The sequence below is a fragment of the Vanellus vanellus genome (genome assembly GCF_965231255.1).
Source record: "Vanellus vanellus genome assembly, chromosome: 7".
Classification (NCBI taxonomy): Eukaryota; Metazoa; Chordata; class Aves; order Charadriiformes; family Charadriidae; genus Vanellus; species Vanellus vanellus.
This window is the reverse complement of record NC_138912.1, coordinates 22678145-22692254: the sequence shown is the minus strand read 5'-3', so window position 1 is coordinate 22692254 and position 14110 is coordinate 22678145. Positions and strand designations below refer to the sequence as shown.

General features: G+C 58.0%; 1 protein-coding gene across 1 annotated transcript in view; it reads right to left on the bottom strand.

Moving 5' to 3' along the window:
- PSD (pleckstrin and Sec7 domain containing) overlaps positions 1-14110 on the bottom strand; it is a gene marked incomplete at its 5' end in the record, with an annotated part of 36357 nt that overhangs the window by 9434 nt on the left and 12813 nt on the right. The window contains 5 exons of the mRNA XM_082486089.1: positions 6484-6573; positions 7084-7142; positions 7962-8074; positions 8601-8681; positions 9200-9394. Of these exons, the coding sequence (XP_082342215.1) occupies positions 6484-6573; positions 7084-7142; positions 7962-8074; positions 8601-8681; positions 9200-9394 (538 nt within the window). The remainder of the gene's footprint in view (positions 1-6483; positions 6574-7083; positions 7143-7961; positions 8075-8600; positions 8682-9199; positions 9395-14110) is intronic.

The following is a 14110-nucleotide window of genomic DNA, read 5'->3' as shown; positions in this document are numbered from 1 at the left end:
GTTTGGGGAGCCGGGCAGCAAGCTTTGGCACAGACAGAACTATACCGAGTGCTTTAGCCCAGCACTCAAGTAACAGAGGAGGGTTAAGGCAAGAATTTAGGCATCCAGCAGAGGGTTTTAACCCTTTCTGGGATGCCTCTTTTATGGATCATAACTCTTACAGACACGTCCCCTTTCCAGTCTGCTGGTTCCTGTGCTAAGCAACAGCATTCAGGCTCTCAGAGCTGCAAGATGCCCTGTGCAGGACAACCTCTCCTTCCTCCTGCCAGCCCTGTGACCAGCCATGGCTGCGTGACATTCTGCAAGACAGACTTCATAGCTACCAAGCACCCTCCCTGCAGTCATTCTGCCTCTCTCTGTGCCTGGCAGCATTTCAACAAGAGAGCTCAGTTGCTCACTTTCCCCAACTTTTCCTTAGCAAAATATCTTTCTCTACACCCAGCCACAAAGCTCTGACAAGTCCCCCAGGCACCCAGACCCTCCAGCTGCACAGATATGAATGGCACTGTCAGATCAGGGACGCATATCAGTGGGAACCATACCTATGTCAGGTCCCTTATTCACCTTCACAGCCCCCCTTCCATCCCCCCTGCCTGCCCAACATGCACAATCCATGCTCAAGAACAACTCATCACCTGGCAGGCACCAACCCTGCTGCGCACAACCCATGTTCTCCCCTCCCCTCCACTGCAGAGTGGGTCCTGTGTGTACACAGAGCAGAGTGACTTGGGGACAGACTTTTTTTCCCATTGGGTGGGCTGCGACGAGGACAGCGCCCTGTGCGTCACCTTCCGCCCTGCTGCAGGCAGCAAGAGCAGGCAGCGGGGGATGGCTACCCATCCCTGCCCCACGTTTTCGACTCAGCAACATCACTAGCTGCACCAGCGTATTTTAAAACATTCCTTGCCCAGCCAACTGCCCACCCCAAGGACGGCAGACCCCTCTACCCCTCCCAGCACAACCCCACAGCACAGAAAGCAGCAACCGAGCATCTCCCTTCCAACTGCATGTTTCCATCCGAGTGCGTCACAACTTAATGCTGCCCCCAGACCGTACTGCGCTATGACAGCATTGCCGCTTGTCACGGCCCTGATGTCCCCGCCGGGCTGGTTTTGACCACGGGGGCAGCCCAGGCGGCCCTGGGGTACCCTTGCCTGCTTTGCCCCGGGCTGCCTGCAACACGGCGGCCAGTGAGGACTCTCCTTTCGCTGCTACACCAGATGCAGGCACCCGGCCGAGGTAGGATGCACCCAGAGACAGCCTGTTCGCTTCTCACCACCCAGGACAGATGCGCACCAGCATAAACACCTCCAAAACGGATGCCGACTCGCAGCAAACAAGCTCTTGGCAGTAAAAAGCCCTTTTTTGTCCAGGCGGCCACTCCTTCCTCTCCAGCTCCGCTCTCCTGGGAGCCGGGGCTGCGGCGCTGCCCCTCCGCGCTGTTCTCCCCACCACCCCAGCCGGGTGCCAGTCTGCCCCGGCCGGGCTGGCAGGGCTCAGCGCAGCCCTTGGCGGGGAGCCCGCAGAGCTTGTCACTTATGCTAAGCTGGAGGGCTGGTCCCAGCGGTACGGCTCTGTCCTGGATTCTTCTCGCAGCGATGTTTTCGAGCAAGCGTTGCTGTCGAGCCATCGTAAGCGGCGCAATGTCACCCGGGTCTCGCCGCGCTCCCGCTCCCCCGGTGCTCGGGACGGGATGGGGGGAGGATGGCAGGGCTGGAGACGGGGACCCTCGGGCGGAGGGGGGGCAGGTGGGGACTCGTCTCCGCAGAAAGCGGGCAAGGGAGGGAGACGGGGCTTGGCTGCTCGCTACGTCCATGCCAGGGCTGAGGCACCCGCAGCGGGCGTGTCCGTCTGTCCGTCCGTCCGTGTCCCCGCCGGAGCGCGGGGCGCCGCGCATCCCCCGCCGCACCCCCCGCTCCCCCAGCCCGCCGCTTACCGGCTTCTTCTTGCGGCGGTTCTGGAGGCGGCTGACCACCAGGTCGGTGTAGAGCACCGGCTTGAGGGTGCGGGAGCGCTGGGGCCAGCCGTAGCAGAAGGTCTCCACGCCGCGGTAGTTGCGCCCGTAGCGCACCGAGCACATGGAGCGGGACCGCATGCGCCCCGCGCTGCTGTTGATGCTGTTGACGCCGATCATCCTGCCGCCGCCGGCGGGGGGGGGGGGGGAAGGAGGGTGGGGAGGTGGGGGGGCGGCGGGGTGTCCGGTGTGCCCGGCGGCCCTGCCCGCCGCGGCCCGCTCCGCCGCCGCCGCCGCCGCCGCCTGTTGAAGCCGGGCCGGGCCGGGCCGGGCTCGGCGGCTGCCGCCCGACAGAGGCGGGGCCCCGCCCCGGCCCCGCCCCGCCCGCCGCAGCCAATGGCGACCCGCAGCGCCCGGTCGAGCCGAGCCGGGCCGGGCCGGGCAGTGGGTCCGGGCCCGCGGAGGTCAGCGGCGGGTATCCCGCGTGGTGGGACACTCGTCCTCGGCGCTGATGCTACACGAGTTGCCGGTACACCAGGTGGCCCTCCCTGCCTGCTCTCTGCCCCAGCAGGGAGAGCGGGAGCCGGTGGCTGGACCCTCCTGGGCTCGTGGTGCTCGGAGCGGGGGGGGGGGGGGGGCAGCGGTGGTGACATCTCAGGGGCTTCCTGGGCTCCATCGGGCAGGCAGCACCTCCAGTCTGTACCAGCTGGGCAGGCTTCAGAGCTGCTGCTGCAGTCCAGGCTGCACCAGGGACTTCCAAAGGGCTGAGCTGGTAGATCTCAGACCTTCCACCTTCAGTGCCCACCCCACACTTAACCCTCCTGCCCATTCCTTCGAGGTCAGAGCGGAAAAATCGGTTGCTGGAGCCGCCCGGCTGGTTAAGGGCAGGACGTAGATGCTCCAGGCAGCTGTTCCCGTGAAGAAGCAAAGGGTGGGCATCCTTGCAGAAGGCATGAGGATCGATGCGTAATTCAGTTCGGCTTCACTGAGTAGGAGATGCGGCCAGTGGAGAAGGGGAAATTTTCCACTCTGTCCTGACTGCTTGGCATAGTGATCACGGGGCAAAACTTGTGAGGGAGGAAGCATGGGTGCCCAGCCTGTCAGATGCCCCTGGGACCGGGGGAGCCATGGGAGCCACGGGTAGGGCAGCATACTGCTCCCAGGGGAAACAGGAAGAAAAAAATAGCCTGGGGGATTAGACTGAGCAAGCGTTCCTGTGATTATAGCTCAGAGGTGGGAGCCGGGGCTTTCTTCCCACATCGCTAATCACTTACCCAGCACTCTGAGCGTCTGAGCCCTGCCGTTGTGCCTCCAAGCTGGAAGGTGGGGGCCCATCCTACCTTCCTCCCCCGGGGACCCGACTGCATTGTCAGGCTTAATTCATTAACATCTGTGAAGTGCTCCGGCTCCTGGGCTGGAAGGCAGCACAAATTTGGCTCACTCCTGCGATCCCTAAGCAGCGCCAGGGAGAAATGGGGCCTGACTTGGTCCTACTGTGTTGGTACCAGCCAGCAAAGCACAAGGTTAAGCTTAAAGACTAAGGAAGATGGGGAAGAGCTAAAGCTCTGCAAAGTGATCAATCATGTAAAGGTCAAATCCACATCCGAAATATAACAGACAACCAGCAACAGTAAGTGAAATCCCGGGGGGCCTGGGCTAAAATCACACTGACAAGAGAAGAGCAACTTCTCAAGAGCTAACCAAAATATCACCAGTTCCAGGACGTCCTGCTTCACCTCCTTCCTTGCAGGGTAGGCAGCTGCCTTCATTTAGCCACAGGAATTCAGGTCCAAGCCTGCAGACATGGGCATCCTTGGGCACAGCATTATACAGGTTCTTAGATCCCTGGCATGCCCCGGTGGGGAGGACACCCAAGTCAGAAAGCTGGGCAGCCCTGCCTGTGGAGCATGATTCTCCAGGGGAGCTTTCAGAGCCAGAGGAAAGGGTTTCCAGGAGCAGTAGTTGAATGCTGGTAAGGTACCACTGCCTCAGCTCCACCAGCAATGCTGTGCAGGGCACGGCGAGGCATTGCCAGTGAGGGGGGATGCAGCGCTCAGCTGTGAAAGCACAAGCTTTCAAGTGTTTTCATTTCTTCTGCATAAAACTGGGATTGTTTACATGTATTATCTAGTAGCAGATAAAGTTCTTGTCTGACTCAAGCTGCCGCCCGCTCTCAGGCATCATGCTGCGTTTGTCTTGGGACTCCCCGCAGCCAGAGACGTGGGGACCATCCCAGCTCCTTGCAGGTCTATTCCTGATGCTGTCCCCAGAGTCACAGGGGATGGTGGCCTTGTGTCCCCTGCAGCCACCTAGGTCCTGCCCTGCTGTCCCCATTTCCCAGTGGGTGGGGGCCACCTCCAGCTCTGAAGCCTGTGGGGCAGCCTGCGCTATCTCCCCGGGCAGGCTTGAAAGAGCCTCCAGGATCCTTCTGCACTATCAAGAGCTGCCCGAGACCCAGCCCTGAGCTTCAGGAAGCTCCTCTGAAGCCTGCCAGCCCTTCTTCCCCTCCTCTGCTGCCCTTAGAAAATGTGTGTGCTCCTGGAGCGCTAAAATTAGCCAGCCAGCTGTGTGGCACGCTTGCACAGGAGCCTCCGTCCCCAGACACTGCCCGCCAGCCAGGTCTGCCCAGGAGGCAGCATCGTACCTGGGGTAACAGAGCTAGCACAGGCTGCCACAGGGGGGAGGGGAGCAGGAGAGCCTTCCCACATTTCTCTGTCCCTTGAGTCTGCGCGGGGACCCAAGCACCAAGCAACTAAAAGCAGTGGGCAGAAGGTAGAGAGTGTCCTCTCCTCAGCCTGGCAAAGGCTGCCCAGGAGAGGCACAGCCTCTTCAGGCACCTTTCCTTGCTGACCTCCTCCCCAGTGCAGGCTGACAAGGCTTTCCCCATCTCACCTGCCCCAGGACCCCACTGCCCCTCACATAGGCATGGACTCCCCGAAGCAGACTGATGCTTTCAGCAAGGAGCTGCAGCCTGCCCCGTGTGTGGTTCCTCCACGCTGCCTTTCGCTCCCCCTCCCCAGCACGGCTCCCGTACAGAGGCGGCTGAAAAGCGGCGGTGGGAAGCACCGCAGCTGCAGATGGAACAGGCCATTTTTAGCAGAGCAGCCTCCCTGCTGCTGGGCTGCGGGCAGAGCTGTGCGGGGCTATGCTGCAGCGCTGCAGCCTCCCCCCGCTGCCTTACACCCAGCAAAGGTCTTGTTCCCTACCTGTGACAGACAGCCTGTAGCTTCGTGGCACTTTGCTTGCTGCCCTGTCTCCCACTGGCTGGGATCCAATGGGATAACTTGATCTCACCTGTTTAAACTGCTGGTACTTTTGGGGGTGAAGTTTAGCAGGGATGTGGTGGTGCCTGAAGTGGGTGTATCCAACCACGGGGTGCCAGGGGCTGCAAAGGGGGCACGCCAAGGAGCATGCGGAGCTTGGATGCTCTAGGGTGCAGTAGCACTGGAGGAGAGGGATTCAGGGTCCTCATTTTGGATGTTTCTATTCCATTTCAGGTGCTTAAAGCCTTTTCTGGAGCTGGGTTTAAAATTAGAGGAGAATTTTTCCTGAGTAACTCCTTTTACTGGTGAAGCGTGGGTTGAGAGGGAGGACAGCCCTATTGAGAGCTGCTGGTAACCCCTTAATGATGGGGTGAGCGACGCAGCCAGGAATAAACCCAGAGAGGCTGAAAAGTGAGCTCAGCTTTTCACCCTCCATTGCCTTTTTTCATCAACCATCTCCCCCCGTCGTGGCTCCAGCACCCTGTGGGAACCCATCTTCCACATCATGAGTATTTGCCAACTGTAGTGCTTCACCAACAGCAATGGTTTCTACCCTGCAGGCCCCATGGGAGCTAATCCTATTCCCCAGGCCTAAGATGGGGAGACAGCAGCTCAGAAAACACTCCTGAGAACAGGCAATGCCGGAGCAGTGCAGCAGTCTAAGGCTGGAGGTGCTCACTGAATGCTGCTCGCCCTGGCCAAACCCCATCAGGAACTGGGTCAGGCAGTAAGAAGGCAGGAGTCCCCCCAGTCACATCAGTGCAGTGAGTTCCCATCTCCAGGACTTTTAACCACCAGTCCACCCTCCCCATCACCATGCCGTGCCCATGTAACCAGAAACGTTCCCTCAGCCATCAGAGACGGCTCCAGTCCCAGGGCCTGGCCATGGCTTTGGGTTCCAGTGCTCCAGGGAGCCAGGAAGGGCTGAGTACCAGGGGGTCAACACCACAAAGCCTCTGGCTGCAGCTGGGCAAACGAACCCTAGTAAGCTGCCCCTACATGTGCCCCCCTGCCTGCGGTGCAGGCAGAGCAAGAGCAGCGAGGGCATCAGGACCCAGCTGGAGCTCTGGTGTTCTCCTGGCCGAATGAAGCAGCCTGTGTTCCCCTCAGCAAGGCAGGAGGAAAGCTGCAGGCCAAGGGACCACTGCTGTTCCTGCATGAGGATGGATGCATTCATTGCATCCCGCATAGCCATCCATGTGATCCTGCCCAAAGCTCTTAGTTTTGCTCCTGCTGCTTGGCTGACCAGGTAGTGACCAAATTTACCTTGAGCAGCTCCTTGGGGAAGTCAGTGCCTCCATTGAGCCCCTCCAAGTTGCCAATGAAGTCGGAGCAGGACATTCTCTTCCCGATGTTCTGGGAGAGCCAGGGGGAGAGAAATATAGAAGATTACCTTCAGGCCAGGGGAGGCAGTGCTGGCTGGAGCAGGTCCCACAGCCCAGGAACAGACCCCCAATCTCTGCAGTGGGGTAAGGCACCAGCCAGGTCTCAGGCTGTTTGAAGGTGTGGGGAAGCTGCCAGCTTTGTGTAGACTCTGGGAGCTTTAAATAGCTTCCTATCTCTAAGTTTGGTACTATCTGCTCCCATGGCAGCTGGTTTTGGAGCCTCACTCCCATCCTCTCTCCCTGTCCACTTTCATTTTCTGTCCTCATCCCACCTCCACATCTTTCAGCTCAGTGTGTCCCCTCCAAAGCCCCACTCTCTCCTTCACCAGCTTCCTCTCTCATTCAGCCTTTGTCCTCGCTCCTCCCCAGACATAATAGGGGTGACCAGCCCTTGTGGGTCCAGGGTCCCGTACCTGCAGTTCAGGGCAGCAGGGACACACAGAGCAGGGGACAGATGTGGCTGATGGCAGTGGGAACTTACGTGTCCATGCAGATCTGTGTTTAGCAGCATCAGGGCGCAGGTGAGGGTGTGGGCTCCGTCTGCAGCACAAGCACAGGACGGGAATTAGAGCCCCTGGCTCAGCCCAGCAGCTGGTGCTCCAGCCTGTTGGCGTCTCAGGCAGGACATGGGGGCTCTGATCCCCCAAGACAGCCCCAAGCCCGCTCCTCCCACCCCAGGCACGCGAGGCACACAGCAGTCAGCACAGTGCTGGCAGCACGCGGGTGAGTAATTCACTGAATTAAAAGCTGGTCCCAAACCTGAGCATATGAACTCCCTTCCAAGCCCGCAGCCCCTTCAGCCAGGCAGTGATGCTGCAGCTAATCCTGCAGCGCTCCTAGCACAGCACGGTGGGACCAGCACAACCCTCTACCAGCCAGGCAGCCTAAACCTCACCTGCCCCAGAGCCAGCCCAGAGCAGAACCAGCACGTGAACACACATAGGAAAGGCACAAAGACACAAAACGGTACAAAGTGGGTGTCTGTGCCACCCCAGGTACCGGGCACCCAAGTTTTCTCACCTGGCTATTCCCTGAGCCGAGGGTCTGAGAGCTGGGGTCTATTTGGTGAGGAGGGCCTTCTCTTGCCTCTTGTGCTAATCTGCTCAAGGTCAGAATTAAGGATGGGTTGAGCCCTAATTAGGCATGATCCAACTGGAGCAGGTGTTATTTTTTTTTAAATCTAAAGCATCTGTCATTTGTGGGAAATGACATCTCTGTAACCGGGGCTGTCTCCTAAGGTGTCAGTGCATGCTCTCAGTCTCCCCTCTGGTTTCAGTTCGAGCACCTTCACCAAGTTGACGAACACATAGGCTCGCTTGAAACACACACGCACACATGGACACACACGCAGTTTCTTACCCTCTGAAGAGATGGCGTTGGGATTACACTCGTAATAGCGCTGGGAAAAATGAGCCAGCACTCGCTCTCGCTCTTGCGTCTCTCCCATCAAGGCCAGCTCCTTCAGAAAGGACCTGAAGAAGCAGCAGCATTGGTCACACATGAAGCCCGCGAGCAGTTTCTCCAACCTGCCCTGCACAGGAGCAGAGACCCCACTGTGTGCTGGATGACGTCCTGCCATCACACATGCCTTCCAAGCCACTGCAGGACTCCCCTCCAAGCCCGCAGCATCATAACCCTGTTGGCACATCACAGGGACCTACAGCTGGCCCTGCACTACACCAGAGAAGGATGTGGGGGTGACACCAAGAGGCTTTGGAATCAAGGCCTGGAAAGCCAGTCCTAGGTGAACCTTATGTCACTCAACTTCACTGACTGGTGAGTTAAGACCAGGGATGCTCTTCCACGGTTGTGTGGCTGAGAGACCACTTTGAGACTCAACCCCTACCATATAAGAGGGCATCTCTAGGTGGAAGCCATGGGGTCTGCATGCTCCTGCAGATCTCTGTGTGGGTGCAGAGCCATGGAGGGCACGGTCTGCTGGGACCCCGCTCAGGTGGCTACCACACACACACACACGTACACACACTCAGCTCTGACCTGAGAGCCTGGTCCAGGCTCATCCCCGTGAACACGAAGAACTTCAGATATTCCCCAGCCACCATCTTGCTGAACTCATTGCTGAAACAGAAAAGGAGAGAGTGAGAGTGCAATCGACCAGACTGTGAGGACAACAAAAGGCACACAGGGGTGGGGTGGATTCCAGGAGGCTGGGAGCTCCCCAGGGCTACGGGAAGAATGCTAGGGACAGAGACACCCCACACTCCCATGAAACTTAGAGGAGTCACCCACAGATCCAATGGAAATACTGGGGACGTAAGAGAAATTGGAAGAGCTGAGGAGCCCAGCTAGCCATCCCCCTGCCCCAACACCTTACTGAAGCATCCAACATGCAGTCATGGTAAGACGGTACCAAAACCTGGATGTCTCAGGTTTTAAGACCTTTAGAGGGAACACCTGGCACAGATGTACCTAGTACAGATGTACCAGGTGCACCAGTCACAGGGAGTGCACTTTGGGGTCCTGGCTGCTATTCCCTGCCAGCCTGGTGCCCTGCAGGGGCAGCAGCTGTGGGTACATCGTGGGTGCAGGTAGGCCCCTTGCAGAATGGGCTACACCTTGTGAATACCCACACGTACTTCTTCCCCAAGTGACGGGCCACATCTGCTTTTTTAAAGCCATCCAGGTTGTAGAGCCTCTTGGCCAGGCGTTTGGCAGCCTCCAGGTCAGCCTTGTGTCCATTGGAGAGGGTGTCCGTGCTGCCCAGGGCCAGCTGCTCCACGCTGTCCATCTCTGAATCCGAGTCTGAAACCAGCTGGCTCAGGGGATGGTCACTGCAATGGGAAGGGACACTCCATGTTAGCCTGCCTACAGAACCTCTCCTTGTTCAGCTTCTGGGGTTCAGGTTCCTCACCCTGCTTTGGACACCAGCTCCTCACTGCTGGAACCCCGGATGAACAACACTGGTTAGACACACTCTGAGGTCCAGTTTGGGAGCTAAGGCAAGGTTTGGGAATGCAGCTGGAGGAGCGGTGGGGTGGCAGGGCAGCTCCAGCGACTGATGACAGGACCAAGGCACCCGAGCCCACGTCCAAACTGGATGTGGAGAGACAGGACAACTGCTCCGAAGTCCCCCACCCTGAGCCAGTGAAACTCCATGTGTGGGCTCAGGCTCTGCCAAGCTCAGCGGTAGCGGAGACTTGGAGCAGAAACATGTGCACATCATATGCTGTCCTACAGATCTGCACTCATTTTTTAACCTGGACAAACTCCTTGTGCTGCTCTCGAGTGCAGTCTCTACCAAAGACAAGAGGACTATAATAAATTTGTTCACCTTTTCCCACCCACCAACTTCAAAGCACTTCACAGAAGGGAAAACTGAGGCAGAGAGGGCGAAGATGAAAGACACCCCCCCCCGCCTCCGGCCTCCCATCTCACAACAGGGTGTACTGTCTTCTTCAGGCTACCCATCAGCTCTCAGCCCACCATGCCTTAAATGGCCACATTAGGAGACGCTCTTGGCTTAGCCCCCGAAGCAGTCTGACTCAGCAGCGCAGAAGTTATCCCAACCAAAAAGCTGGTTGAATCTAATCAACAACGAACGTTAAGCAACTCTGACCTCGCCCAAATTTTCTGGCAGCCCTCGAAATGTTCCAGTCTGATTTATTTTTAAAAGTCTCTAATTGACTTTTAAGAGGCCTGCTCTCCTGAGCCAATTACCCAGGCCAATCTCCTTGAGGCTCTGCTTCTTCCACGAAGGACAAGCCTCCTGGCTGCTCAGTGCTGCCGGTCTCGGGGGAGCACTGCACAGCACTGACAGGCTGCCCTGTGCCTCAGGGGGCTCTCGGGCGCCTTCCTCCTGACATCCCCAGCCAGCACGCAGCAGGGGAAGCTGCTCTGTGCTCAAACCCGTGGGCTGGACACTTCCCCGGTGAAAGTGGTTCTGACACACCACGAGTCCCTGAGGAGATGCACTTAGACCACCGCTGAGCTTGGCAGCACTGGGTGGTGACTGCGGTAAAACCTGGATGGGTGGCCCAGGGAAGATCCATGCCCATTTGACCCCAACCCTCCCTAGGGAGCCTTTCCATCATCCCATGCCACCCTGGTGGAAGCAGCTGTGAGAGTGGCCACAAGGTCCCTAGGAGCTTGCTAGCCCCAGACCTGCCGGCTCTGGGGAGCCGTGCCAGGCAGGAGGTCTCCAGCATCACTGCCTGCACCACCAGCACACCCCGTCCTGCAGACATCCCTCCCACCTGCCTAAAACGTCTCCTCCTCCCAAAATAGGGTGGCCACATCCAAAGGTGCTGCTGGCATGAGCCCTGCTATCCTCCAGCTGTGCCCGGGAATGCTGGCTGGCAGGGCCAAAGCTGCTCCAGGAAGCACCTGACAGCAGAACAGGCTGGGTGCTGTTGGGCCAGTGCTGGTCACACAACTCGGCCCAGCTTCGGCTTGCAGCCGCTGTGCCCTCAGCCAGGACAGGGCTCACAGGCTCTTTGCTTCCCACCATCAGAGGAGATGAATCCATGCCAGCAATTGGCACCTGCCAGACATGGGTTGTGGTGACTGTATTTGCCTCTAAAGCTCGGAGCCTGCTACCACAGGGGCACAGGCGCTGTCCCCTCCCCAGGCCAGTAGCTCCAAGGCTGCTTCTCCAGCCATAGGCTGAGTTACAAAACCCAAGGCGCTCCACCACTCCCCATGGTCCAACTGCACCTCCAGAGCAAGCAGCTGCTCATAGCTCCCTGAAGACCTTTTTATTCTTCTCAACCATCATCGCTTAAAACTCCTGATACCCTTCTGGACCTTGTCTGTCCTCCCTGAGAGGTTGTCCTCCCTCACACGGTCGGTTCCTGGTGCCTCTGGGGGCAAACCTAAAGCTGAGTCTCTTCCTGTGACCTCTCTTCCCAAGCTGTGCTCCTCAGCTTTCCTATCTAGTGCTGAGCATCCAGGTACAGGGCCATCTTCAAAACCTCTCTGTCCTTCAACATCTGTATCTCCCTGCAAGTTTCCAACTCATAGCTGCAATTCATGCCTTGCTTCTTGCAACAGGCATGCAGGGATCACAGCCTGGGTCTTAAAGCAGCTCCACTGGCAGGATCTGCTGTGCCCTCCCTCCCTCACCAAGTCCCCTTACTGACTTTGAGCTTTACAATGCCATGAAAGGGGTTTTTTTTCAACACTCAAGCCACTCTCATGCTGTTAAATAGGGACCATTGGCCTCAATAGGCTGGGAGGTCCCATTCGTGGCACCCGTCTGTCACAATTCAAAGCCCCATCTGGCTTGGAGAACATACAGCTTAAACAGAGAAAACCAAAAACCTAGTCCTCGAGCAAATGGAGAACAGAGCAAAGAGACACTGCAAAAAGACGTCCATGTCTGAGGCAACTGAGGTGATGCTAATTTTCTTGCCAATGAGCTAATGTCTCAGGGTGGTTTTTTTTTAGTGTACTTTCTAAAGTGACATTTCAGTTTGGCTTGAAGAAACACTGAGATAATATTTTTTACATTAGATACATTTTCAACCCGACAACTGGCCCGCACTTAAGGAATAAAGATCAAATTTGGTATTGTGCGAACATCCTCAGTGAGCCTGAATGAGTCATCCCTGAGTGGACCCAGGACTAGCTCATCCCTCTCCATGCTGCCTGTCTAGGACAGCCACTGCCACCCCCCACGTTGCCGGGAGCACAGGTCCCCCTGCCACCTTGGAGGTGTTTGCTGGAGAGCTCAGGTCCCCAGCGCCTGTGTTGGCAGCAGCAAAGCACTTCTGGGGGTCTCTGCGAGGAAGGTCACGATCCAGCTCAGGGCTTGTTCCAGGACAGAGGCTCTTCCTTGACCCCCTCACACCCCAGCTCAGCATGAGGACCAGGTTCTGCTCCCAGCCCCAGGGAGCAGCTGTGGGGCCACGGTCCTGCTCAGGGCCACTGCACCACAGACGTTCCTTCTCCAGTGCGAGGTGCTTCTCCAGGGCCCAAATGTTCCTTCTCAGGGCCAAATGCTTCTTTCCTGGAGCTGGATCCTCATCTCACCCCAATATTCCTCCTCTGGCTGACTGCCCGGAGCCCAGCAGGAGACAGCGCAGCACCTTCCCTGGCTGCAATGCAGTATGTCACTGCAGGAGCCCTGATGTCCTCTCCACCTTGGCACCACAATCCAGGCTCACCTGGCACCACGTTCCTTCCATGGGTGTCAGCAAACAGGAGCAAATCTTCTCTCCTGGATGTGGGGCAGCAATAAGACACTAGCTCAGCAAAGCCTGCCCTGGAGGGCTGACCTCCAGCTCCTGGCTGACAGCAGCGATGTATCTGCGTGGTGGGACACTTCCCACACTGCATCTGCATGATGGGACCCTTGTTGCACCAACACCCTGCTCCCCAGGAGCGGGGAAGGAGGGACGACCCTGGTGACAGGCTGGGCCAGGTGGCCACTGGTTTCAGCTGGGTGTGCTCAAACCAGGACAGTCATCCAGGTCCTGCCTGACACATTTCCAGGTGAGACACCTGCTGTAGGAAACTCAAAACCTCCAACCACAATCCAAGCGCCACTTGGTCCCCACAGGAGGCTGGTTTGCATCCTGCACCATGAAGGGACAGGGCAGGGACCCTGGTCCAAGTCCATGAGGGACACGTGTGGGGCAGAGTAGCACTCTGCCCTCGATTCCTGATGCCCTGCACGCATGGCTAGATGCCCAATGCCTCCGCCAAGCGAGCCCAGCCTGCCTAATATTGCTGCTAAGAATGTACCAGACCGGATCTTTGGCTGAGCTAAATAAATGCAGCTCCCTCCATCGGTCTCAGCGGAGTGACTTTGATTTATGACAGCCAAGATCTGGGCTGGTTCATTCCTCGCAGAATTGAAGTTAGGGCTGGGAGGACACTTGAAGGTCAGCCAGGCCAGCCTCCGACCACAGGCAGGACTGGTCCTGCTTTCTGGCAGCTCTGGAGTCCGACCTGGTCTTCAAATCACCCAGCCACAGCGGCACCTGCCAGCATTACTGCTGCCATATCCAGGCAGCTGCTCCTGAACTTCGGGCAGCTGTGCCCCTCCTCAGTCCTATTTCTCTGCAGAATTCCAGAGCCTTCCCTGCAGCAACAGCCCCCTTTGGAGATGCCTGCCTGTCCTCCATCACCCCATCCCACCAGCCCCTCTTGTGGGGGGCACAACTGCTCCTGCAGAAGACAGGGGCTGACTCCGCAATCCCACCAATCAACTTCTGGAGCTAGCCGAGAGCCTTAAAATCCGGTTACTTACCTGCTGGGTGGAGGGTTGTCTTCTTCAGAGACACAGATGCCATGGGGTCAGCGCAGGGAAACCTGGGTCTCTCACACCCTTAGGCAAAGCCCAGCCTAGGGCCTCTGGATCAGACCCAGGGGCTGGAATTAACGCCTGATGTGAGGGGCTGCATCCCATGTGGATGTGCCGCTGCCCATGCCTCTGTGGGCAGCCCTGACAGCCCTGGCACCCTGCCTGCTGCCCCCATCCTCCATACCATGGAGCGCCCACCGCAGCCCCCAGCATTGCCACCCCATCCTGTGCCCCGGCTCCT